Source organism: Trachemys scripta, chromosome 1 (genome assembly GCF_013100865.1).
Source record: "Trachemys scripta elegans isolate TJP31775 chromosome 1, CAS_Tse_1.0, whole genome shotgun sequence".
Lineage (NCBI taxonomy): Eukaryota > Metazoa > Chordata > Testudines > Emydidae > Trachemys > Trachemys scripta.
The window spans coordinates 237,022,468-237,048,354 of record NC_048298.1 but is presented as its reverse complement, the minus strand read 5'-3'; the positions used below and the strand labels follow the sequence as shown (position 1 = coordinate 237,048,354).

Genomic DNA, 25,887 nt, shown 5'->3' with positions numbered 1-25,887 from the left:
GAGGTAGGTTCATCCTTCTGTCCGTGTTTTTAGGGAAGAAAGAAAAAATTAAAAGCTGTTGCTTGCATAGAGATCCCTTTTTTTTCTTAATTTTTCAGCTGATTTCTTTTTAAGGTAGGGGTGGCCAATCCGTGACTCCGGAGCCACATGCAGCTCTTCAGAAGCTAATGTGCGGCTCTTTGCATAGGCACCAACTCTGGGGCTGGAGCTACAGGCACCAACTTTCCAGTGTGTCGGGGGGTGCTCACTGCTCAACCCCTGGCTCTGCCACAGGCCCTGCCCCCCACTCCACCTCTTCCCGCCCCGTCCCCTGAGCCTGCCATGCTCTCATTCCTTCCCCTCCCCAAGAGCCTCCTGTTTGCCATGAAACAGCTGATCAGGAGGTGTGGGGAGAGAGAGGGAGGCGCTGATCGGCAGGGCTGCCAGTGGGTGGGAGACACTGGGAGCTGGTGGGGGACTGCTGACATATTACTGTGGCTCTTTGGCAATGTACATTGATAAATTCTGGCTCCTTCTCAGGCTCAAGTTGGCCACCCCTGTTTTAAGGGTTCATTCATGTTTTTAAAAAGGCCTCTAAATTGCACTCACGATTTTGTAATTTAAATAAATAATTTAATAACAGTTACACCATAATAATTTAGTAATGTCTACATTCAGATATTTTCAGGATATGAATTTAGGTCAGGTTTAGGCCATGTTGTTTTAAATTTTAAAGGTTAGATAAATGAAACCACAGCTTAAATGTCCTTTTCCAACTCTGTTTTATTGTGGTTTCAAAATTATACCATGCACACTAATGGCATTCCATCCCTCCCTCCTTTCCCTTTTGTGTTTGCTTGTCTTCCTTTGGATTTAGTGAGAGCCCTGTACATGCATCCAGGAGCAGTCTTTAGCCCTAAATATTATCCAGTATTATAATTCTGTTCCTGCACATCTAAAACTGACAGAGGAGCTTGAACATTTTTATAGCTACTTACACCTATAAGTACACTGTTTCAAGTTTCAACCCACAATTAATTTTATGGCTGTGTGAAAATTGGAGGTGGCAAGCAAGCTGCAAAGTTTGGATCTGGCTCCAAATTTTTGTAAAGTTTGGGAATGTTTCAATGTGGGGTTTTAATTTGGGTTTATCTCTAGTTAAAATGAAAAAAGTGTCAAATCCATATAATAAGAAAGACAGTTTGACGTAGTACATACTGGGAGTCAGGAGAGCTGCGTTCTTTTCCTGGTTCTGCTATTGCCTGCTGTGTTCCTTTAGACTAGTTGTTTCACCTCTATGTGCATGAGGATGGTGATACTACCTTTGTAAATGCTTTGAGATCTGTGGATGAAAAGTGCTATATATGACCATGGTGATGGTAGTATGAGAATAGCTGGACAGCCAGGTGCTGGTGTACCAGTGTTAAAATTTAGGAATAATTTTTTAACATATTTGTTTCCTTTTTGTAAATAATATGTTGATGAATAGCAGTAAAAATGTCTTTCCTGAAACTTAAAGTATATAATTATAATTCAAACATTAAATAATCACAGAAAATATCTCTGGCTCTCTTACTTCTAGGGTCCTTAATGATGAAGAGCCAGGGATCCTTTCTGAATGGAAAGATGGGGGCACTTTCCAACATATATACACCGCTTGAAATAAAATGTTATATATCACCTAGCTGCCTTACAGTTAAAGCTTAAAGTAAAGGGCAAGTACTTATAGTAAAGAAACAAGTTCATATTTTAGGAGTTGAACACTACATCACAATTTTTTTGTATTTTAGCTAGAAGAACAACACCTCTTTTGGAATATATTAAAAATAGAAAATTAGAAAAGCAGGTAGGTCCAGACTTTTGACTGAAGCTCAACTTTTATGTTTCAAGTATGTTTTGCATTTGAAAAATTTTATATACAATCTTTTGCAATTCTTCAGAGGATACGAGAAGAAAAAAGGGAAGAACGAAGGAGGAGAGAATTAGAAAAGAAACGTCTGCGAGAGGAAGAGAAAAGAAAGCGCAGAGAAGAAGAAAGACGTAAAAGAAAAGAAGCAGAGAAGCAAAAGAAAATTGCTGAAAAAGAAATAAGGATCAAGGTACTTTTAAGGAAAAAATAAAATTATTCTTCATTTGAAACTATACAGAATTTATTTTTCTGTCTCCCCCTAACTTCCAAAGTATAGAATCATAGAATATCAGAGTTGGAAAGGACCTCAGGAGGTCATCTAGTCCAACCCCCTGCTCAAAGCAGGACCAATCCCCAACTACATCATCCCAGCCAGGACTTTGTCAAGCCTGACCTTAAAAACCTCTAAGGAAGGAGATTCCATCACCTCCCTAGGTCACCCATTCCAGTGCTTCACCCCCCTCCTAGTGAAAAAGTTTTTCCTAATATCCAACCTGAACCTCCCCCACTGCAACTTGAGACCATTACTGCTTGTTCTGTCATCTGGTACCACTGAGAACAGTCTAGATCCATTCTCTTTGGAACCCCCTTTCAGGTAGTTCAAAGCAGCTATCAAATCCCTCCTCATTCTTCTCTTCTGCAGACTAAGTACTCATATCAATTGGGCAGAATAAAGGAAGATCTAACTCAGGTCCCATGATTAGAAGTTTGTCAAGGCAGGGACAATTGGGATTTTAGGATTTTTTAATATCCCTTTTTTGAACTACTATTTTTCTGATGTTGTTCCTCTGACTTTGCTTTTTGCTCATATTGTAGCCATGTTGTGGAACCCCAGCATAAAGGTTGAAAGGCTTCTGGATTACTGTAGGGCTTCTACATTTTTTCTGTTATCCATGAGTTTAGAGTTCTTTACCACCTCTTGTTGACTAGGGGCCAGATTAATCTGTGGTGTAACTCCATTGGCTCAGTGGAGTTACACCTTGGATGAGTTTGTCCAGAACTCCCACTAATCTAAAATCTGAGTATCCCCCTTGACAGCAGAATGATCCGTTTGTGGATCCACTAGCTTTGCCCTCTGAACCACTCTTTAGATTCATGGAAAAGTACCTTATTTCTAGGGCTGTCAAGCAATTAAAAAAATTAACCGTGATTAATCTCACTGTTAAACAATAGAATACCATTTATTTAAATAGTTTTGAATGTTTTCTACATTTTCAAATATATTGATTTGAATTACAACACAGAATACAAAGTGTACAGTGCTCACTTTATTTTTATATTCTATATTTACATATAGAATATATTTTTATATATAATATAAATATTTTATATTTATATTTATTACAAGTATTTGCACTGTAAAGAAACAAAATAAATAGTATATTTCAATTCATCTAACACAAGTACTGTAGTACAATCTATCATGAAAATTGAACTTACAAATGTAGAATTATGTACAAAAAAACCTGCATTCAAAAATAAAACAATGTAAGATTTTAGAGCCTGCAAGTCCACTCAGTCCTACTTCTTGTTCAGCCAATCGCTCAGACAAACAAGTTTGGTTACAATTTGCAGGAGATAATGCTGCCTGCTTCTTGTTTACAATGTCATCTGAAAGTGAGAACAGGCGTTCGCATAACACTGTTGTAGCCGGCATTGCAAGATACACCTCTACCCCGATATAACGCGACCCGATATAACACGAATTCGGATATAACGTGGTAAAGCAGTGCTCCGGGGGGGCGGGGCTGCATACTGCAGCGGATCAAAGCAAGTTCGATATAATGCGGTTTCACCTATACGGTAAGATTTTTTGGCTCCCGAGGACAGCGTTATATCGGGGTAGAGGTGTATTTAAGTGCCAGATGTGCTAAAGATGACGGGTTCTGCTCGATAACAATCCAAAGCAGTGTGGACCAACACATGTTCATTTTCATTATTTGAGTCAAATGCCACCAGCATTTTCTTTTATGGTGGTTCGTGTTCTGTAGTTTCCACATCAGAGTGTGCTCTTTAAGACTTCTGAAAGGATACTTCACACCTCGTCCCTCTCAGATTTTGGAAGGCACTTCAGATTCTTAAATCTTGGGTCGGGTGCTGTAGCTATCTTTAGAAATCTCACATTGATGCCTTCTTTGTGTTTTGTGAAATCTGCAGTGAAAGTGTTCTTAAAATAAACAACATGTGTTGGGTCATCATCTGAGACGCTATAACATGAAATATATGGCAGAATGTGGGTAAAATAGAGCAGGGGACATACAATTCTTACCCAAGGGGTTCAGTCACAAATTTAATTAACGGATTATTTTTTTAACAAGCGTCATCAGTATGGAAACATGTCCTCTGGAATGGTGGCCGAAGCATGAAGGGGCATATGAATGCTTAGCATATCTGGCACGTAAATACCTTGCAATGTCGGGTACAAAAGGGCAATGCAAATGCCTGTTCTCACTTTCTGATGACATTGTAAATAAAAAGAGGGCAGCATTATCTCCTGTAAATATAAACAAACTTGTTTGTCTTAGCAATTGGCTGAACCAGAAGTAGGACTGAGTGGACCTGTAGACTCTAAATTTTTACATTGTTTTGTTTTTGAGTGCAGTTATGTAACAAACAAAAAAACTATATTTGTAAGTTGCATTTTCACAACAAAGAGATTGCACTGCAGTACTTGAATGAGGTGAATTGAAAAATACTATTTCTTTTATCATTTTTACAGTGCAAATATTTGTAATAAAAAATAGTATACACTTTGATTTCAATTACAACACAGAATACAATATATATGAAAATGTAGAAAAACATCCAAAATATTTAATACATTTCAAACGGTATTCTATTGTTTAACAGTGCGATTAAAACTGTGATTAATCGCAATTAATTTTTTTAATCGTGATTAATTTTTTTGAGTTAATCACACGATTTAACTGTGATTAATCGACAGCCCTACCTATTTCCTATATAAAATCCATATTGTTATATTTTATTATATTGGGTCTCTTTCTAAAAAATGTATTTTAATCTGAGTTTATTTTCACATAACTCTCAACAGGACACTATGGTCTCATTAACTACATGGTATTCAGCAAAAAGAATGAATGAAATATTGCATCCAATATGACTAACACCATTGAGATTAGATTCCAATTGTAAGCAGAGTAATTAGGGACATATAGTAGACTTTACATACTGAAAAGATATATTTAAATTGAATTGTATGAACTTACATATGCTGACTTACAGCTCTCCATAGTAGTACAATATTCTGATGTAACATAAGTATACAAGTAATTTATTAAGATTATACCAGTATTTTATATTTTTCTTTAAGATAAAAATAAAAAAAAATTGTTAAGAAACATACATTACAACAATTAGGGCTAAAAATGGTGTGGTTATCAAATTGCACTGTTCTTTCTAATATATGTCTAAGATTAATAGATAGTGGCTACATCCATATTTTATGCTATTAATCAGTCCAGTCATGCAAAGCCTTATTTCTAAGAAATAAAGGTAATGGAAACAATGATTCACATGACTAAGGTTTGCAGGATTGGCCCCAAAATTTATAGGGTGCTTTGAAGACATAACTTGGTATATAATTAATAATATGCAGTGTACCAGTATTGTAATTATGCATGTTTGTGCAACAAGACAAGAAACACATCTTCACATTCCAAGAAAAGGAAAATCACTATCCACTCCAAAATGTGTTATGCAAAAGTCATTAAATATTACTCATATATCTATGACAATAGAGTTTTGAAAGGTAGTTTCACCATCAAAAGGCCAGGAAAATATTCTCTATTTTACAAGTAACTTGGGATGTCATAAGAGGAATGTTGCTATGTTGGATATTAGATAGACAAGGTGGGTGAGGTAATATCTTTTATTGGACCAACTTCTGTAGGTGAAAGAGACACGCTTTTGAGTTTACACACAGCTCTTCTTCATGTCTGGGAAACATCCACAGAGTGTCATAGTTAAATATAAGGTGGAACAGATTGTATAGCATAAGTAATTACCGTGTATTTCAAGGGACCATTCAAGATGGAGTGGCCCGTTAACCCCCCTGAGTCACATGGGGGAAAGGATGGGATGGAGGGGGAGGTTGTTAGTGGGTTATAGATTGTTGTAATAAGCCATAAATCCAATGTCTTTATTCAAGCCATGATTTTTAGTGTCTAGCAAAGTTATGAATTTAAGCTCCAAGGCTCGTCTTCTGAAAGCGTTGTGCAGGTTTCCTTTGAGGATGACAGCTAGTAGGCCAGATATCGAGTGATTGCTTTGTGAAAAGCGTTCACTCACAGATGATATAGTGTTTTCATCTTTTATCATTTTCCTGTGTGAGTTCATTTGAAAGCATAGTGATTGTCTGGTTTCACCCACATAGTTGTTATTGGGGGCAATATATACTAACTAGTATGTCTCAAGCTGCTCATTTGTTGCCAGATTTTGTAAATTACCTAGAGAAGTGAAGGGTGATCCTGTTTTCTTTGAAGTATTATGGCAGTTTTGCCATTGATTTCAATGGTAGTAAGATCGGGCCCTCTTATGCTATGTTTTCAACACATACAGTCTTTTACCTGTCTCTGAGCTACGCTATAATTATTTCTAGCTAATACCTAGGAGAAGAAAGTAGGTAAGCATGCATTTTCCAGAGTTTTTTTATGAAGTCATATTTTAAAGCTGCATGATTTGTATTGTACTCTAGTTATACATTAATATAAGTAAATTGCCTTTTAAATGTCTATTTTAATGTTGTGCTTTGCAAAAAAATTAAATCACTAAAATAAAATCTGAATGAAATAGGTTTTACAAATTAGCATCACCTGGTATACATTGGTATATTACAATAAGAAGTTGTTGAAATGTCTGAAGTACATAAAATGTATACCTTAATACAAACATTATTTCATAGCTTCTTAAAAAGCCTGAAAAGGGAGATGACCTGGCCAGTGAAACGAATAAGGAAAAAGGAGAAGAAGCTGATATTGAAGAAAGCAAATGGGAAAAATCACCTGGATCCGGGGGTATAAAATCCAAGCCATTGGAGGGCTCACCAAAGGAACTTAAGGAAAAGTAAGTAATGTTTATCTTATAAGGTTGCAATTTGGATCCTTGGATTTTGAGATCTTAATTGGTACTTAAGTGGTGAATTGTCCTTGTGCTGATTCTCAGCACAGGGATGGATTTTGCTCTGTGAATGTGGCCATCTACATCTTTTTCTCTCAGTTTTCCTATTTGTAAAATGGATGTAGTAACAACTTACCTCCCTGAAAGGGGTATTGCAAGGCATAAGTAATGAATGTCTGTACAGTGCTTTTGAGATCCCTTGTTGAAAGGTGCTATGTAAGTATGAAACATCATTGATAGTCCATTGCAATTTCACTAAAGTGTTCAAGTGCTTGTCAGTATTGCTGGAAAGTCCTAAAAGGCATAACAACATAAGAACAGCCGTACTGGGTCAGACCAAAGGTCCATCTAGCCCAGTATCCTGTCTACCGACAGTGGCCAATGCCAGGTGCCCCAGAGGGAGTGAACCTAACAGGTAATGATCAAGTGATCTCTCTCCTGCCACCCATCTCCACCCTCTGACAAACAGAGGCTAGGGGCACCATTCCTTACCCATCCTGGCTAATAGCCATTAATGGACTTAACCTCCATGAATTTATCCAGTTCTCTTTTAATCGCTGTTATAGTCCTAGCCTTCACAACCTCCTCAGGCAAGGAGTTCCACAAGTTGACTGTGTGCTGTGTGAAGAAGAACTTCCTTTTATTTGTTTTAAACCTGCTGCCCATTAAAAAGGCTCAGCTCCATCTTCACACAGCAGAATATTTTTAGTTCCACTGAAATGGATAGACAGGAAGGTTTGCTTGTTATATAATAGCAATAATATTAATGACACAATAATATTCTCCACTTCATTTTGTTGCATAATCAACTACAACTTCATTTCTTCCTATAATTTTAGTGCTATGAAACAATCACATATTTAACCTTAATAAGAGTTATGTGCATTCATTCAAAGGAGAATGTACTTCAACATCTTAGCAATGCACTGACAAATTTGCTATTTTGACTTCTTCATAGTTCTTAAATGAATGAGGGCATTCTAGAGGGTAAACTGCAAACAATCTTCCATACCAGCTGTTACGTATTTTACTATTATGAAGATCTGCTTTTAAGCCTTCTGACATATTTACATAGAAACTTAAGCTGAAATTAATGATAGAGTGCAAATTCCTCTGATCCAATTTGAATCAAAGGAAAATGTAATGTTTGGCAGGACAAGCTAACCTCATGTCATTGTAACAATTCGACAGATATATTTATTATTTTTTTATCTGACAATGGGCATTTTTATGAGTATTTATTTAATAGCTTTAGAAATATGTTTCTTCATGCACCATTCAACAGAAAGAATTAATATTTTGTGATTCCTCTTTAATGATGATTAACTTCCAACTTCTGCAAAAACCACAGAGGTCCTCCCTGGCCAGTTCTGCAAATTCAGAGCGGCAGGTGCTTGAACTCCAGCTACAACCTCTCTTGAGAATGGTCAGTTGACCTGTGACATTTCAGTGACCTCTCTCACCCCAATCTCTGCAGCAGCCCAGAAGGAACGGCTGTGGAGATGGGTGGGCTTCCCAGCACGTAGTGGGATGAGCACCTTCCAGTGTTGCCAACTCTTGGGATTTTTTTCATGAATGATGGGATTTCAGATGGGGATGGATCTTGTCTTATGACGATGCAAAAAGCTCCAGTCCCCTCACAAAATGCAGCTCTGCAGAAGCTCCCCTCTCTGCTTGCTGTTTTTGCAGGAGTGGAGAGGAGAGGAGTGAGCAAAAAGCTCAGCAGCCCATTGCAGCTCCACCACTTCCTCTCCCTTCCCCTACTGTAAGCAATGGGGATCTCATCCACGCTCCCCCTAACACCTAGCCTAGGAAGGGGCAGAGAAGGGTGAGGAGCCCCTGGAGTTGCCCCTCCAGCCTCAAAGGGCAAGAAGGGACCCTGTGTCAGCCCCCACCCCAGGCCTGAAAGAAGGGGGTGAAGAACTTAAGAGGAGCAGAGCAGTGGTGTAGCCAGGTTCTGAGAGCAGGGGGAGCAAACGTTAAAAAGGCCCCCCCCCTTGGCTCCTCCTTTGGCCATGCCCCCTTGGCTCCTCCTACGGCCGCTCCGCGCCCCCCCACCTTGGCTGGCTCCTCCGGCCGCGCTATGCCCCCCCCCATGGCTCCTCCGGCCGCGCTGCGGGCTGCCTCCCCCCTCGCTCCTCCGGCCGCGCCACCCCGCCCTCGCTCCTCCGGCCACACCGCCCCCCCACCATAGCTCCTCCGGCCACGCTGCGGGCTGCCATGCTGCCCGCCCCCATGGCTCCTCCTGCCGCACTGCGGGCTGCCATGCTGCGCCCCCCTTGCTCCTCCGGCTGCACCGCCTCCCCCATGGCTCCTCCAGCTGTGCTGTGCCACTCCCGCCGCCTCCCCCAGGGCTCCTCCAGCCGTGCCGCCCCCTCTTGCCTGCAGGAGCCCAGCACTGGTGTAACGAGACACAAACAGCTCCTGCTCCCAATTCCCTACTTTGGGTGACTTTGGGTGTACTGAGCATGCTCACCCGAACTGAGCATGCCCAGTAACCTTCGCTGTTGCCACTGCCCTCTCTCTGCCGGCCCGGCAGGCCGAGCTTCAGAGCAGAGTGTGGGCCCCGCCCCCTGGTGCCATGGTAACCCCTAACTAAGGCGCCGCTTTTGTAAAATGTGCTGAGGGGAAGCAGCTGCTTCCTTTGCACCCCCCTAGCTACGCTACTGGCGAGGTGAGGCTGGTGATGGGAGGGAACTGAACTGGGAGAGGCTGAACTGATGTTGGAGACTGGGGAGGTGTGATCTGGGGCTAGTTCTGAACTGATTGTGGAGGCTGGGGGACTGAACTGAGGGGGTGAGGACTGATGGGGGCTGACCTGGTGGGGGAGGGGCTGATGCAGGAGCTGAACTATTGGGGGTTAGGGTTGGGTGGGGACAGAACTAATGGAAAGATTGGGGGACAGGATTAATTTCAGGGCAGGGGACTGGAAGGCGTAGGGGCCAAAATCACCTTACTGAAAAATTTGGGAGAGTGAGCAACATTGAATGTCACATACACATACCAGGAATGGGTCGGGAGAGTTCAACCATCAAAAGACAGACCAAAAAAACACAATATAATCTTTTTTTTTTTAAAAAAAACAGGATTTTTGGGGGGGTCTGACTCATGATATTTTGATCTCTTGAGGTTGGCAATGCTGCATCCTTTACAAATAGCATTTTGTGTTTCATTGCAAGCAGGTTACAGGCAGGATTGACCCCTAAGACAGACATATCGGAAAGGTTTATCTGCTAGGAGAGATCATTAAAATTTTACACTTCTGCAGTGCTTTTCAATGAAGGATCTCAGAGTGCTTTGCAAGCATGAAAAAATAAGTCTCAGAACATTCCTATGTAGGTAAACTACTATTACATCTATTTTACAGATGGACAAACTGGAGCACAGAGTGCTTAAGTGAATCAGAAGAGTGAGAATTAAATTCTAGAAGTCTTGACTCCCACTTCCCTGCTGTAGACTAATAACATATGTATTACTCTGTCCCACATGGGGGTCTTCTAACGTTTTCTATCGAGCAGTATGCAGGGAAGTGTAAATGTAACTTTACCACCTGTATTTTTAGGGATGTACCTCTTGGAGATGCAGAGCAAGAAATGTTCTCGTAACGGCAAATAGAAAAGTAAAGAGAATTTATTCAATAAAATACAAATGTTGAACTAACTAGCTTAACAAATGCTACATTTAACATCTACATGTATTAATAATACCTAACTCTTATGTAGCACTTTTCATCCATTGATCTCAAAGCTCTTTACGAAGTAGGTAAATATCATTATTCTTGTTTTATAGATGGGGAAACAGAGGCTCAGAGAGATGAAAGTTATTTGCCCCAGGCTACTCAGCAGAAATAGAACTCCCAGTCTAGTGCGCTATCAACAAGGCCCTTCATTTTTGTTTTTTACCAATTTTTACTGAAAAATCCCCTGGTTTCACTAAAGCTATTATTCATTTTTTACCAATTTTCACCTGAATTGTGGACCACTCAAGTACATTAAAATATTGGCTGTTAAGAAAATCCAATACTTTACATTAGGTAGATGTTTTTATGTTAATAATAAATTAATCTAAATGCGAGGGTGTCTATTAAAGTAAGGCAGTGTAGTGAACGATACCCACACTCATGTATGTGCACACATATGTTCGTTCTCGAGTCCTAAAAAAGGAAGTGCTGGAACTCCCTAGATCTGGCTCCCTGCTTCGGAAGAAGAGCTGGTGGCTCAGTAACCTGGGAAGCCATCTCTTTTTCTGAAGTAGGAGCCAGATCAGAAGTACTCTTATTTTTCTCTTCTTTTTTTTTCAGTCTTCCCATCCCGGAATATTAATCCTGATATTTACCCAGAAAATTGTGCTCAGATTTGTTGCACCAATTTTCACCTGTTTTGTAAATTTTTGCAATAAACACTGATAAATTCCTGGAAAATTTTAAACAAAATAAAAACCAAAAATGAAGGGCCTTGTCTATCAAGTAGGCCACACTGCCTCCTTATCATTATCTTTGGCTAAAGGTTTCAGATACCTGGTGCAATCCTCTAAGGTGCTGAGCATCTCTTGAGAGATAATAACCTTCCCTTCATGCTGCTTAGTGGGAATTGAGGGCACTCAGCAGCTCTCAGCACCTTTCAGGATTAAATCTATTATTTGAGAATACGGCTTGTATGTGTTAATCCTTTGGCAGAGCAACATAACATTTACAACAGACCCTTTATGTGTGCCAGGGCATTGATTTAGTGTTTCAGGTGTAACGCAGCATTCTTAAGGCTGTACAGATATAGTAAATTTTACCTTTTTCTTTCTGAGTGCTTTTTAAATTGTGATGAATGGTGCTGTTTACCAAGTAATTGGCTATGATCTACTTCAGTTGGATTGAAGATCGCATGAACTGTTATTTGTAGACTGAAAAAGCAGTAATGCGTTATGATCAAAGATGGATCTGAGAGTTTGATTGCCTATTACAGATCACTTTTTAAACTACGGGAACAATAGATTCTTCTTTGAGTGCTTGCTCTTGTCCATTCCATACTAGGTGTGTGTGCTCATCACATGCACTGGTGCCAGAAGCCCAGTATAAGGGGCGCCGCCGGCTCCCCCCACCCTTAGTTCCTTCTTGCCACCAGTGATGGTGCTGGAATGTCTGCTGCTTTGGCTAGCACTGTTTTGTTCTCTGTTCTTGCAAACTTAGAAAACCTGTAATATAGTTGTATATAGTTAGTAGTTTATCAGTTACCCTTAGTAGTAGCTCTTAGTTCTGAACGGGACTCAGCCAGGGGACGGGGCATGCCCCGGTCCCCAGGCTTTAAACCCTGTGATCGCTGCAAACGGCCTATGCTCATCAGCGATCCACATACCAGCTGCCTAAGGTGCGTAGACGAAGAGCACATAAGTGACAAGTGCCATATCTGCAAGTCCTTTAAACCTAGGACGAAGAATGAGCGCAATATCCATCTAAGAGCACTCTTAATGGAGTCGGCACTCACTCCGGCACCAGAGCAGCGGTCCAACTCCACAGCAAGCACCACGGCCTCCGTGCGCAGTGCTCCGCTGGCGCCTTCCACAAGTCAGCACCGGTCCTCCTCCATGGCTCTGGTCAAGAAGCCGAAAAAGACTGTGAAAGAAAGATCTCCTACCTCCCATAAGGGAAAGGAGAGGGCTGGGGGTCAGCCACGACCCATGCCAGGCAGCTCAATGCCCCCTTCAGGAAGTCAGGCCCCAACTCAAGTCGAGCGGTGCAGCCCATTTCATACTTTGCCTGCGACTCTGGATAGCAGTGGAGACCCGGATAGCTTCAGGTGCCCGAAGCCCTTCATGCAGCTCAGGAGATCCTGACTCTCCCAGTGCTGCCCACACTGGCTCCAATGGTACCCCGGTCTCGGGGAAAACCTGCATTGGGACCTCTGCGTGTGTCCCCACCTCAGCGGCACCGTTCCCCATCTAGAGGGACGTCCCACCATCACTCTCCTGCCTGAAGTTGTCACGCCTCAGGACTGGAGAGACAGGCTCAGTGGAGCTCTCTTCGGTCTCCGCACAGGGGGCACCAATCGAGAGACTTGAGGCATACCTCGCCGGCAGATTGGCACAGACCCTCTGAGGCATGCGCCACCCGACAAGAGCTCCCAGCACAGAGGCTGGCACCATGGTACCTGTGGAACCCTTGGGGGTTCACCCAACCTTTCCAGGCTGCCCGATTGGCACTGTGAGCCTCAGAAAGGCCAGTGGCCTGGGTTTCCCATGCCCCTCTGGTGCTCGAGGCTTTGGGGGGTAAGACCCCACAGGTCCAGGAGGACCCGGGGGGCAAGCTGCTGGACCACCAATGGATGTAGCGGTTCCCGCGGCACTGGCATCATCCTTGTCGTCATTAGTTCTGCATGGTTTCCGTGGCCTCCATTATCCCCTCCCTGGATCTGGGAGACTGGTATGCCACCCTCGACTTGAAGGACGCATACTTCCACATAGCGATCTTTCAAGGACACAGACGCTTCCTCTGGTTTACGGTGGGCCCCCCCACCACTACCAGTTTGCGGTTCTCCCATTCGACCTGGCGACACCATCAAGGGTGTTTACCAAATGCATGTCGGTGGTAGTGGCTTACCTCAGGTGCCAGTGTATCCAGATTTACCAGTACCTCGACGACTGGCTCGTCAAGGGCAGCTCCAGGTCTCAAGTCCAAAGGGATGTTGTGGTGCTTCAAGCCACGTACCATTCCCTGAGCCTACTTGTAAACAACAAAAAGTCGATGTTAGTGCTGGTGCAGAGGATAGAGTTCATCGGAGTAATCTTCGACTCGTTCCTGCCACTGGCCAAGTGGACCAGGTTTTCCCGCTGGGTGTCCAAACGTGGCATCTCTCCCTCGTGTTCTTCCATAAGGCTGTCCTGGACTGCCTGCTCCATTTGAGGAACCAGGGCCTGGCGCACTTTTCCATTAGAGTGCATCTTGCAGCCATCTCCACTTTTCACCCACCAATCCAAGGACAGACAGTGTTCTCCCATGAGATGATGGTCAGATTCTTGAGAGAGCTCAAGAGACTCTTCCCGCAGGTATGGGCTCTTGTCCTGCAGTGGGATCTTAACTTGGTCCTCTCTAGGCTCACTGCCCCGCCTTTTGAGCTGCTGGGTTCCTGCTCCTTTTCCCACCTGTCATGGAAGGTTGTGTTCCTGGTGACGGTGACGTCTGCAAGACGGGTCTCTGAGATTAAAGCCTTGACCTCAGAACCACTGTACACGGTCTTCTACAAAGACAAAGTTCCGCTGCAACCCCTCCTGGCCTTCCTGCCGAAGATGGTATCCACCTTCCATATGAACCAGGGCATCTTCCTCCCGGTGTTCTGTCCCAAACCCACAAGACCAGTGAAGAGAGGCGTCTTCACGCACTGGACGTCCAAAGGGCCTTGACTTTTTACTTAGAATGTACTAAGCCTTTCCGTAAATCAACTCAGCTCTTCATCGCTACAGCAGATAGGATGAAGGGCCTTCCAGGGTCCTCACAGAGGATTTCCAATCGGATTACCTCATGCATAAGGGCCTGTTATGGGTTCCGTCGCTGCCGATTGTCAGAGCCCACTCGAGAGCTCAGGCATCTTCAGCAGCCTTCCTGGCACACATCCCTATCCAGGACATCTGTAGAGCCGCAACGTGGGCCTCTGTTCACATATTCACAGCTCAGTACACCATCACTCAGCAGGCCAGGGACGATGATGGGTTCAGCAGAGCTGTGTTGCAGTCTACATGTCCATGAACTCCTACCTGCCTCCGTTGGCACTGCTTGGGATTCACCTAATATGGACTGGACATGAGCAAGCACTCAAAGAAGAAAAGACAGTTACCTTTTCCGTAACTGGTGTTCTTTGAGATGTGTTGCTCATGTCCACTCCACAACCCGCCCTCCTTCCCCACTGTTGGAGTTTCCGGCAAGAAGGAACTGAGGGTGGGGGGAGCCAGCGACACCACTTATACCGTGCCATGCAGGCGCCACTCCAGAGGGTGCCAGGGCCAGTCCCCTACAGATACTGCTAAGGGAAAAACTTCCGGCACCAGTGCATGTGGCGAGCACACACACCTAATGTGGAATGGACATGAGCAACACATCTCGAAGAATACAAGTTATGGAAAAGGTAACTGTCTTTTTCACCTATAAATGAAAACCTCAACATGCACCCGCACACACATACGTATTGTTTAAAACTGGGTTAAAACCCCTTAAACTGATGATTGTAACAGGCACCCTTCATTCAGCATAAATGTAAGAAACAACAGTGGACTCCAAGACAAAGGCATGCCCAAGGCCACTCAGGAATTCTAATGGGGTTAGGTGGAGAGAGCGAGAAAGTCAGCCGGAACACACAGCTAGGAGCACACCCCTGGAAAAGGCCTAGAGAGAGAGCTTTTGGAGTCGGGTGGTGAGGGGTGGTACTGGCTGAAGGAATTTTTGATGCTATGAGCAAAGACATTGTCATCTGTTGTTTGGTTCCTCCTGTGTTAGGGAAACATAACTTTGTAAATAAACAATATTGCATGAAAAGTATCAGGCTCCATCTTCCATTTCTCTTCCCAACTGCAACAATGCACCGGGCCCTGAACTTTGACTAGTTGCTCATAAGTCTCCTCCCTCTTTATTTCTCCTGATTTTCTGCTTTCTCCTTCCCTGATAGCCTAACCTCTTCCTCCTCTACTTCTCTCTAGCTTTTTAACTATTTTATTGTTATCTCACCCTTACCTAACTGTTCCTTACAATGGATTCTTTACAAAGCTACCCCAGCCACTACTGAGCTTGAATTTGCTCTCCCCATCAGCTGCTGTCCTCTGAGCCATCTTTAGGCAAATCCACCCTGCCAACTGCATTCCTGCAGCACTTCTAATTGAGGCTTTCTCTGTGCTTGGTAATGGGCAGAGTAGGAAGCAGGGTGCCAAGCAGATTCTGCAGGAGCTAACCTAAAAATATTCTTCCAGCTTAAAGCTGAAAAGGTAGAGGGAAACAAAATAGGCATGGTTAGTCAGACCCTGGAGAGCTAAAGTAATATTTACTGGTAATATACATATTTAGAAGTATATGCCACTGTTTTAATATTTCTGTAATTGTGAAAGGTTCTGGTAATATGCTGATACAGGGCCAGTCCTGCGAACTGCTGAGCAACCTCAATTAACATTGACTTTCTATTGCTGGTACTCAGCAATTTGCAGGTGTGGCTCCTCCCTTTTTTAAATAACGGAAGTGCCAATCAACAGATAACTATATGGCAGAGGCTGAAGACTTTCATTGTTCCATGACTTACAAGGAAAAAATGGTGTGGAAAACAGAAGAATTGTTCATATTCAACAAAGTTAATGAACAAACAGGTGTTAATAAACAATAATAAAAAAGTGACAAATCTCCAGACTCTTTCATCCATTTTGTCTGCTAATTAGCATTTCCTTTGTGAGAAGCTAAAATGGCACAGGCTGGCAAAATTATATATTCCTCTTTCAATTTGAACTACTGACTTTTTATTTCATATAATAGAAGTTTGAAATAACTACTGTCTATTTACTCTTTTTTATAATTTGATGAAATTATTCTGCTATCTTATCCATAATTTACTGTTTTATTTTATGAGTGAACTAGCTGGTTACTGAACAAGAGGAATGAGATGAATAAAAGTGCAGAGATCTATATCATCTTAACAGCAAAATGTTGCAAACAGTTTATTTATAATATAAATTACTTAGTACATAATATAAATTAAGTTGTGAAAAGATAATGTTTTTTCACCTAAATAAAAATACAATGGTGGGCTACATCATCTAGGCACACAATTATAAGTAAAGGCTGGAACAGCAGCACTAACTCTGACTTGTTTAATACCTTCCATCTGTTGCAAGGGCTGTGAATAATTTCTGTTAAATGGAGCCATAAAATTAAGGCCTTGAGCCTGCAAGTTACTTTATGCCATTAGTGCTCCCACTGAAGTCTGTGAGATTACTCACATGCTTAAGTCTTTGCAGGACCAGGCTCTTACCGCCTGATTGTGTAACCTTTACTTATGTGTATCTTTACCATCAAGAGCATTATTTATGTGTTGATTTCAAATATAAGAAGAACAGGCGTACTTGTGGCACCTTAGAGACTAACAAATTTATTAGAGCATAAGCTTTCGTGGACTCCGAAGAAGTGGGCTGTAGTCCACGAAAGCTTATGCTCTAATAAATTTGTTAGTCTCTAAGGTGCCACAAGTACTCCTGTTCTTCTTTTTGCGGATACAGACTAACACGGCTGTTACTCTGAAACCTGTCATTATGCAAGGCACTGCATTTAGCCGTATGGAATGGAAATCCATCAACCTCATGAAAAAACTCGTACAGATACAGACAGACATCATCTTCCTTTCCAAATGCAAGCAGATGGACATCATACCAAAAGGACTAAAGGTAAAAAATCCATTACAATCTACATATCACACAGACTATGCTGAGAGACTGTGTCACACACTCTCAAAGAAACTGCGAAACCACCTGATCAGCATCCTATACAGCAAACAGGGAAAGATTAAGAATGAGCTCTCAGAACTGGATACTCTCATAAGAAACCAACCTTCCACACAAACTTCCTCATGGATAGACTTTACAAAAACTAGACAAGCCATTTACAAGACAAACTTTGCCTCTCTACAAAGGAAAAAGGACACTAAACTATCTAAACTGCTACATGCCACAAGCAGCCACAACAGTAGTTCCCTTAACCCACCCAGCAATATTGTTAATCTTTCCAGCTATACTCTTAGCCCAGCAGAAGAGTCTGTCCTATCTCGGGGCCTCTCCTTTTGTCCCTCCAGACCCATGAATATGATACAGTTCTGCGGTGACCTAGAATCCTACTTTCGACGTCTCCGACTCAAAGAATATTTCCAACATACCTCTGAACAGCATACTAACCCACAGAATCCTCCCTACCAGCACTACAAAAAAAAGGATTCTGCATGGACTCCTCCGGACGGTCGAAACAACAGACTGGATTTCTACATAGATTGCTTCCGTCGACGTGCAAAGGCTGAAATTGTGGAAAAGCAACATCACTTGCCACATAACCTCAGCCATGCTGAACACAACGCCATCTACAGCCTCAGAAACAACCCTGACATCATAATCAAAAAGGCTGACAAAGGAGGTGCTGTCGTCATCATGAATAAATTGGAATATGACCAGGAGGCTGCTAGACAGCTCTCTAACACCACATTCTACAGGCCATTATCCTCTGATCCCACTGAGGATTACCTAAAGAAACTACACCATCTGCTAAAAAAACTCCCTGACAAAGCACAGGAACAAATCCGTACAGACACATGCCTAGAACCCCGACCAGGGGTATTCTATTTGCTACCCAAGATCCATAAACCTGGATATCCTGGACGCCCCATCATCTCAGGCATTGGCACCCTAACATCAGGCTTGTCTGGTTATGTAGACTCTCTCCTCAGACCCTACGCTACCAGCACTCCCAGCTATCTTCGAGACACCACTGACTTCCTGAGGAAACTACAATCCATCGGTGATCTTCCAGAAAACACCATCCTGGCCACTATGGACGTAGAAGCCCTCTACACCAATATTCCACACAAAGATGGACTACAAGCTATCAGGAACAGTATCCCTGATAATGTCACAGCTAACCTGGTGGCTGAACTTTGTGATTTTGTCCTCACCCACAACTATTTCACATTTGGGGACAATATATACCTTCAAGTCAGCGGCACTGCTATGGGTACCCGCATGGCCCCACAATATGCCAACATTTTTATGGCTGACTTAGAACAACGCTTCCTTAGCTCTCGTCCCCTAACGCCCCTACTCTACTTGCGCTACATTGATGACATCTTCATCATCTGGACCCATGGAAAAGAAGCCCTTGAGGAATTTCACCATGATTTCAATAATTTCCATCCCACCATCAACCTCAGCCTAGATCAATCCACACAAGCGGTCCATTTCCTGGACACTACTGTGCTAATAAGCGATGGTCACATAAATACCACCCTATACCGGAAACCTACTGACCGCTACACTTACCTACATGCCTCCAGCTTCCATCCAGGACACACCACACGATCCATTGTCTACAGCCAAGCTCTAAGATATAACCGCATTTGCTCCAATCCCTCAGATAGAGACAAGCACCTACAAGATCTCTATCAAGCATTCTTAAAACTACAATACCCACCTGCTGAAGTGAAAAAACAGATTGACAGAGCCAGACGAGTACCCAGAAGTCACCTCCTACAAGACAGGCCCAACAAAGAAAATAACAGAACACCACTAGCTGTCACCTTCAGCCCCCAACTAAAACCTCTCCAGCGCATCATCAGAGATCTACAACCTATCCTGAAAGATGATCCTTTACTCTCACAGATCTTGGGAGACAGACCTGTCCTCGCTTACAGACAACCCCCCAACCTAAAGCAAATACTCACCAGCAACCACACATCACTGAACAAAACCACTGACCCAGGAACCTATCCTTGTAACAAAGCCCGATGCCAACTCTGTCCACATATCTATTCAAGTGACATCATCATAGGACCTAATCACATCAGCCATACCATCAGGGGCTCGTTCACCTGCACATCTACCAATGTGATATATGCCATCATGTGCCAGCAATGCCCCTCTGCCATGTACATTGGCCAAACCGGACAGTCTCTACGCAAAAGAATTAATGGACACAAATCTGACATCAGGAATCATAATACTCAAAAACCAGTGGGAGAACACTTTAACCTGTCTGGTCATTCAATGACAGACCTGCGGGTGGCTATCTTACAACAGAAAAACTTCAAAAACAGACTCCAACGAGAGACTGCTGAGCTGGAATTGATATGCAAACTAGATACAATCAATTCAGGATTGAATAAGGACTGGGAATGGCTGAGCCATTACAAACATTGAATCTATCTCCCCTTGTAAGTATTCTCACACTTCTTATCAACCTGTCTGTACTGGGCTAGCTTGATTATCACTTCAAAAGTTTTTTTTCTCTTACTTAATTGGCCTCTCAGAGTTGGTAAGACAACTCCCACCTGTTCATGCTCTCTGTATGTGTGTATATATATCTCCTCAATATATGTTCCATTCTATATGCATCCGAAGAAGTGGGCTGTAGTCCACGAAAGCTTATGCTCTAATAAATTTGTTAGTCTCTAAGGTGCCACAAGTACTCCTTTTATTAAATACAAAATGATTTTACACAAAATCCACTATCTATGTAAACTCAGGTTAGTCACTTTAAGGCCTTGTCTACACTACAGAGATTTGTCGACGAAAGTCACATCGACACTTAAAAAGTGCTATAATAAAAATCAGTATTTCATGTTCACACTCGCTCTCTCTGTCATCAGATCACGTCCGCAGTTGGAGCACTATCATCGACAGTTTGAGCAATGCATTGTGAGTACCTACCCACAGTCCAGCTCGACACCTTCTGCCACTAGGTCTTGTGGGAAGGTGGAGCAGATCGCTGCACATCTTGGGACCAGGCGAAATGTCCCATGATGCATTGTTTTCTGTCCCAGCATTCCATGGGCTTCTGGTTTTCTTTCACGGCATTTTTCAACGGCCCTTGTTTGCTGTGCACCGTGGCATCTTTGTGAGAAGGGATGGATCCAGCACTGCTCTCCTACGCTCTGATAACTGTCATTAAGACATCGCAGATGGTAGTGCAGTTAATCACAAAGTTCCTAACTGAAGAAGACTCCCAGTTGCCAGATGTGCTGTGTGATATAGATAGAAGCAACTTTAGATTGCTTTTGGCATTCACAAAACAGCTGCAGACGGTGGGACATCGCTTTTGGGCTTGGGAAACAAGCACTGAATGACGAGCGGTGGCTACAGAATTTTCGGATGTGTAAATCCACCTTCCTGGAACTGTGTGCGGAGCTTGCCCAGCACTATGGCACAAGGACACCAGAATGAGAGCTGCCCTATCGGTAGAGAAGTGCGTGGCAATCACTCTGTAGAAGCTGGCGACTCCAGACTGATACTGGTCGGTCACGAATCAATTTGGAGTTGGGAAGTCGACTGTTGGGGCTGCGTTAATGCAAGTGTGCAGGGCAATTACTCACATCCTGCTATGAAGGACCATGACTCTGGGAAATGTGTGTGAAATAGTGGACGGCTTTGCAGTAATGGGTTTCCCTAACAGTGGAGGGGCGATAGATGGCACACATATTCAATTTTGGCACCAGACCACCTTGCGACGGAGTACATCAATAGGAAGGGGTACTTCTCCATGGTGTTGCAGGCACTTGTGGATCACCATGGGCATTTCACTGACATCAACACGGGGTGGTCCAGGAAGGTGCATGACGCTTGTATAGAAAGTTACAAGTGGGGACTTTCTTTCCAGACCAGAAGATTATAGTGGGGGATGTTGAAATGCCCATAGTGATCCTGGGAGATCCGTCATACCCCTTACAGCCATGGCTCATGAAACCTTACACAGGAAACCTGAACAGCAGTAAGGAGCGGTTCAACAACAGGCTGGGTAGATGCTAGATGACAGTGGAATGTGCCTTTGGCAGATTAAAGGCATGCTTGCAATGCCTTTATGGCAGGTTAGACCTCAGTGAGGATAATATTCCCATGGTCATAGCCTTGTGTTGTATATTGCATAATCTTTGTGAAGGTAAGGGTGAAAGGTTTGCTCGGGTGGAGTATTGAGGCAGATTGCTTGGCTGCTGATTTTGAGCAGAGGGGCCAGGAGGGGAGCAATTTGAATCAGGGAGGCTTTGAGGCAAAACTTTGAAAATGAGAACCAGTAAGGTATATCTCTGTGATTGGTGCTACAATGTTACATTACATGTAGCTTTCCTAGGAAGCAATGACGAAATTTGGGGCCTTACATTCCAGTAAGCAAATGATTAAACAGAGAAGTCCCAAAAAGCAGAAAGGACTGTGCGGGCGGAGTTGGGAGGGGCACAGAAAAGAGTTCTGAATGTACTGCAGGGGAGGGCGGGCATGCATCTGCTCAGTCTGCAGCATTATTAAGGACTTCAGCATCTATGTTTGCTCATCCATTACTTTAATCATCCGCTCAGTAGAATCCTTAATAAACTCCTGATTTTCTTTTCTGTCCTGCCTTTCGGCTTCCCTCCACTTCTTGCGCTCCCTTTTCTCTGCATTGGAAAAGTGCAGTACCTCCCAGAACATGTCTTCTTTGCGCCATCTTGGGCGCTTTCTTATCTGGCAGAGATGCTTGGCTGGTGTTTGTGGGGTATTCCTAAAGGCCACATCTGCCGAAGCACAAGGAACAATGCACAGAAGTATGATTGTTAAGTTCACGCACAGTATTGAAACATTTCAGTAAAATACACCTCTGGTAACATAACAATCACTTTCTCACTGACCCTTGGCAAGCACACATCTCGGTGAACACTCAAAGCATGGTGAGTGTTGGCTGGGGGGGAGGGGCGCTCTACGTGGGGAAAAGAACACTCTGTAAGGGTTGCAGTGCAGCCAACTAAGGAAAAAATTATAAAATTCTCCCACACTTTCCCACAGGCCGGGATCATTGTGGTAGATATCTCACTACTGAGGGTAAGCAGGGAAGCGAGGGTACATCTACATGCTTGTAGCTTTCACCATGGTCCCTGTGCTGCTTGCCTGCGTGCCGCTTTGGTCCCTGAACAAGTGATTGCCGAATGGCTTAGGAAAGTTCCCTACAGTGGGGGAAGGAACAAAGCAGCTCTGCCAAGGAACCTTCAGTAGAGGATTGCTGAGTACCTCCAGGAAACTTTCCTAGAAATCTCTCTGGAGGATTGCTGTGAGATCTCGGCGTACATCAACACCCTGTTCTGCCGTACTGATTAGTTGCACAGGGAAGTGTCCAGTACACAAAAACACAGCCAGCCTTGTACATTTCTATACCCTGAACTCACCTCTGCATTACGCAAACCACAGCCACTTACCAGGCATCTCCTCTCCTGCTTCTTGCTTGCTGGAGAGCAACTGCTGAAACTGGCTAGACACCTCTGAAGAGGTGAACAGTTGCTGGCTGGCTGCCTGCCCCACTGGGAGACCCCACCGTGAGCTCCACATCATCATCTAACTCCGCCTCTTCATCAGTGACTTCGTCGTCCGGGTTAGGTCCTTTTTCCACCACCTCCAGGCCCCCAAAGTATCCACGGGGCTCTTGGTGATGGAGGTGGGATAGCGAGCATAGCATCCAGCTCCTTATAGAACCGGCAGGACTTAGATGCAGCACCAGAGCGACGGTTTGCCTCCCTCGCCTTATGCCTGCCTCAGCTCCTTTATCTTCGCTCTGCACTGCAGCATGTCCCGATCATAGCCCTTTTCACACAAGCCTCGAGAAATCTGCCCATAGGTATCAAAATTCCTATGGCTCAAGTGCAGCTGGGACTGCATAGCCTCCTCTCCCCATATGCTAGGCAGATCCAGCAGCTCCGCAGTGGTCCAAGTGGGAGAACATTTGCTGTGATAAGCCACCATGGTCACCTGGGAAGATGCAATGAGACCTCTCCACACCAAGTAAACAGGAAATGGAATTTCAAAAATTCCTGGGGCATCTAAGGGGGAGGGGTGGATGGTTGTTTACTGACTGCAGGGCAGTGGAGTTCAAACTGTTGATCAGAGCAGTCAGGATGGGTGTTGTGGGATACCTCCTGGAGGCCAATTAAAGCGATAAAATCAAGCGTAGTGTCTACACTGTCACTTTGTCGACAAAAATTTTGCAGAAAAAGACTTATGTCTCTGATCAGGACGGTTTTATTTTGTTGTCAAAACGGCGTTTTTGCCGCCAAAAGTCACATCGCAGTGTGTATGCATTCACTGTTTTGTCGACAAAAGCTGCCTTTTGTTGACATAACTCTGTAGTATAGACAAGGCCTAAATCTCACATATGTGAATAAATGATAGTTTTCTCCAAAAGTTAACCTTATGCACTTCTTTCTAGGATCGTCCAGCCATGCAGTTATACCAGCCAGGAGCTCGCATTCGAACACATACGGGATCTACAAGTAAGATCTATGACTGCAGTGTGAAGTCCTCTGAAGATGCCTGCGATAGAAAGTATGAGGTAGATAATTCAACTGGAGGTGGTTCAGAGAAGAGTGAAGAGGCAGAATGAAAGATTGGGGTAGAAAACTTGTGAAAAAAATGAATTTAAGATTTAATTTCTGCTCAAAAATATATCAGGCCACTTCAGAATTCCACAGATTGGACCAACAAAACTATAATACATCTGTCTCTTTCTTTCTTTAAAATGAAGAAAATGGTGATCGGAGGCAGATAAAATATCACGTAAAAGAAATTCAGTTGCTTTTCTACAAAAACCAGAAGCAAGCACTGTTTGACTAGTTTAGTTGTGGTTCAGTATTTTAGTAAATTTACCTTTAGCTAGAAAACCTCTATTAGTTTTAAACTAATATTTATATAAAACTTGTCAGAAAATATTTCACTTAGTCTAGCCTGTTAAATTGAGAGAAATAAAGAAATGTATATTTGCATCAGTTTGAAATCTGAGGCACTTTAAATGTGTTCTGTGAATGGCATTAACTACATAGGACCCAATCCTGCAAACGCCATCAGGCATAATGCTTACTACAGAGAGTAGTACTATTGAAGTCAAAGGGACTACACCCAGCAGAAGCACTGTTGCCAGTAACGTTTGCAGGATCAGACCCATAGTTTGCAAACGTTTATTGGTATCCGTACCTCATTGTGTTTACATTGTTTTTCAATTAACTATAGTGTCAGGTAAGTGTGAATAAAAGCTACTATATGTTGTTATAAAATTGGTCTTTTTCTTAACCACTTTTGCCTTTTATGTTCTAATATATTCCTGTGTCTAAAACAGAAAAAGCTAACGCAAACCTCAGCACTTAAATACTGTATCTGGTTTTACTAAAATTGCATTTTTATTATTTATTTTTGTTTTGGCACTGACTTTTTAAAAAGTGATTGTACAGTGATGACTTTTTATATGTTAAATGTTTCACATAAGTTGCATTTGCAGGATTTGGAACATGTATGATATATATGTTATAAAATATAATTTGTTTGAAAAAAACACACACATAGCAGCTCCAACATTTCATTTTGCAGACCTAAGCCAAATTCCACCCTCTGATGCATGCATATGGCTCCCAATGTCTTCAGAGACAGCTAAATGTCCATCCAAGGGCAAAATATGGCTCTTTCATAGTTGTCTTTTACGACTGATGCGCTTTTCAGTTGTCTGAAACCAAGATCTGCTTTGTCAGTGAAGTTAAATATTAAGATGTTTGCTTATTTTTGACATTCTACTTTGAACATTTTGTTATTAAGTGTAACATCTGATTGTTCTAAACTCAAAGAAAAATTCATTGTATTTTCCCAGACATTAAACATTAAATATAATAAAAAGTAAAAACACTTTGACTATGAACTGAGAAATGATCTTCCACAATTATTTTGCTATTAGGAAAGATAGTGTGCCACTTATTAGTATTAAGAGGCAGATTAAAAATATGATTGAAGAGTTTTAATATTAACTTTATATATAAGATGTTTTATATGCAAGAGGATTAACCATTTTTTACCGACTTAAACTACTTTGAAGTAAGACACTCTTAATATTCAATAAGACTGTCATCACAGAATGGGCTGAGTTGGGCTCTATCTCACCTATGCTGGGTTTGGGCTGGTGTTTGGGTCAGGTGACTAGGATCAGGTGACAGTATCCCAAGAGTGGAGCTTCCTATTATGGGAGCCTATGTAGCATGAAGGGAGAGCCTTGCAGGAAGCAGGAATGCTGGCTACAGTAGAGCCAGATCAGTGACAGAAAATGCTAGGCAGTTCTCCACAGTTTTGCTGGACTCTTTGTTAACTCTGAAAAGGATGAGCTGTAA

General features: G+C 42.9%; 1 protein-coding gene across 4 annotated transcripts in view; it reads left to right on the top strand.

Annotated features, from left to right (window-relative positions):
• Positions 1-25,424, top strand: part of UPF3A (UPF3A regulator of nonsense mediated mRNA decay) — a 49,902-nt gene extending 24,478 nt beyond the window's left edge. For 3 of the 4 annotated variants that reach the window (XM_034758100.1, XM_034758098.1, XM_034758097.1), the window contains 4 exons: positions 1,770-1,825; positions 1,920-2,078; positions 6,810-6,970; positions 23,952-25,424. In XM_034758100.1, coding sequence (XP_034613991.1) covers positions 1,770-1,825; positions 1,920-2,078; positions 6,810-6,970; positions 23,952-24,039 — 464 coding nt within the window. In that variant the 3' untranslated portion in view covers positions 24,040-25,424. Of the gene's footprint in view, positions 1-1,769; positions 1,826-1,919; positions 2,079-6,809; positions 6,971-10,586; positions 10,645-23,951 lie in introns of those variants that run through there. The other variant, XM_034758099.1, reaches the window with a different exon arrangement.
• Positions 25,425-25,887: the final 463 nt, after the last annotated feature.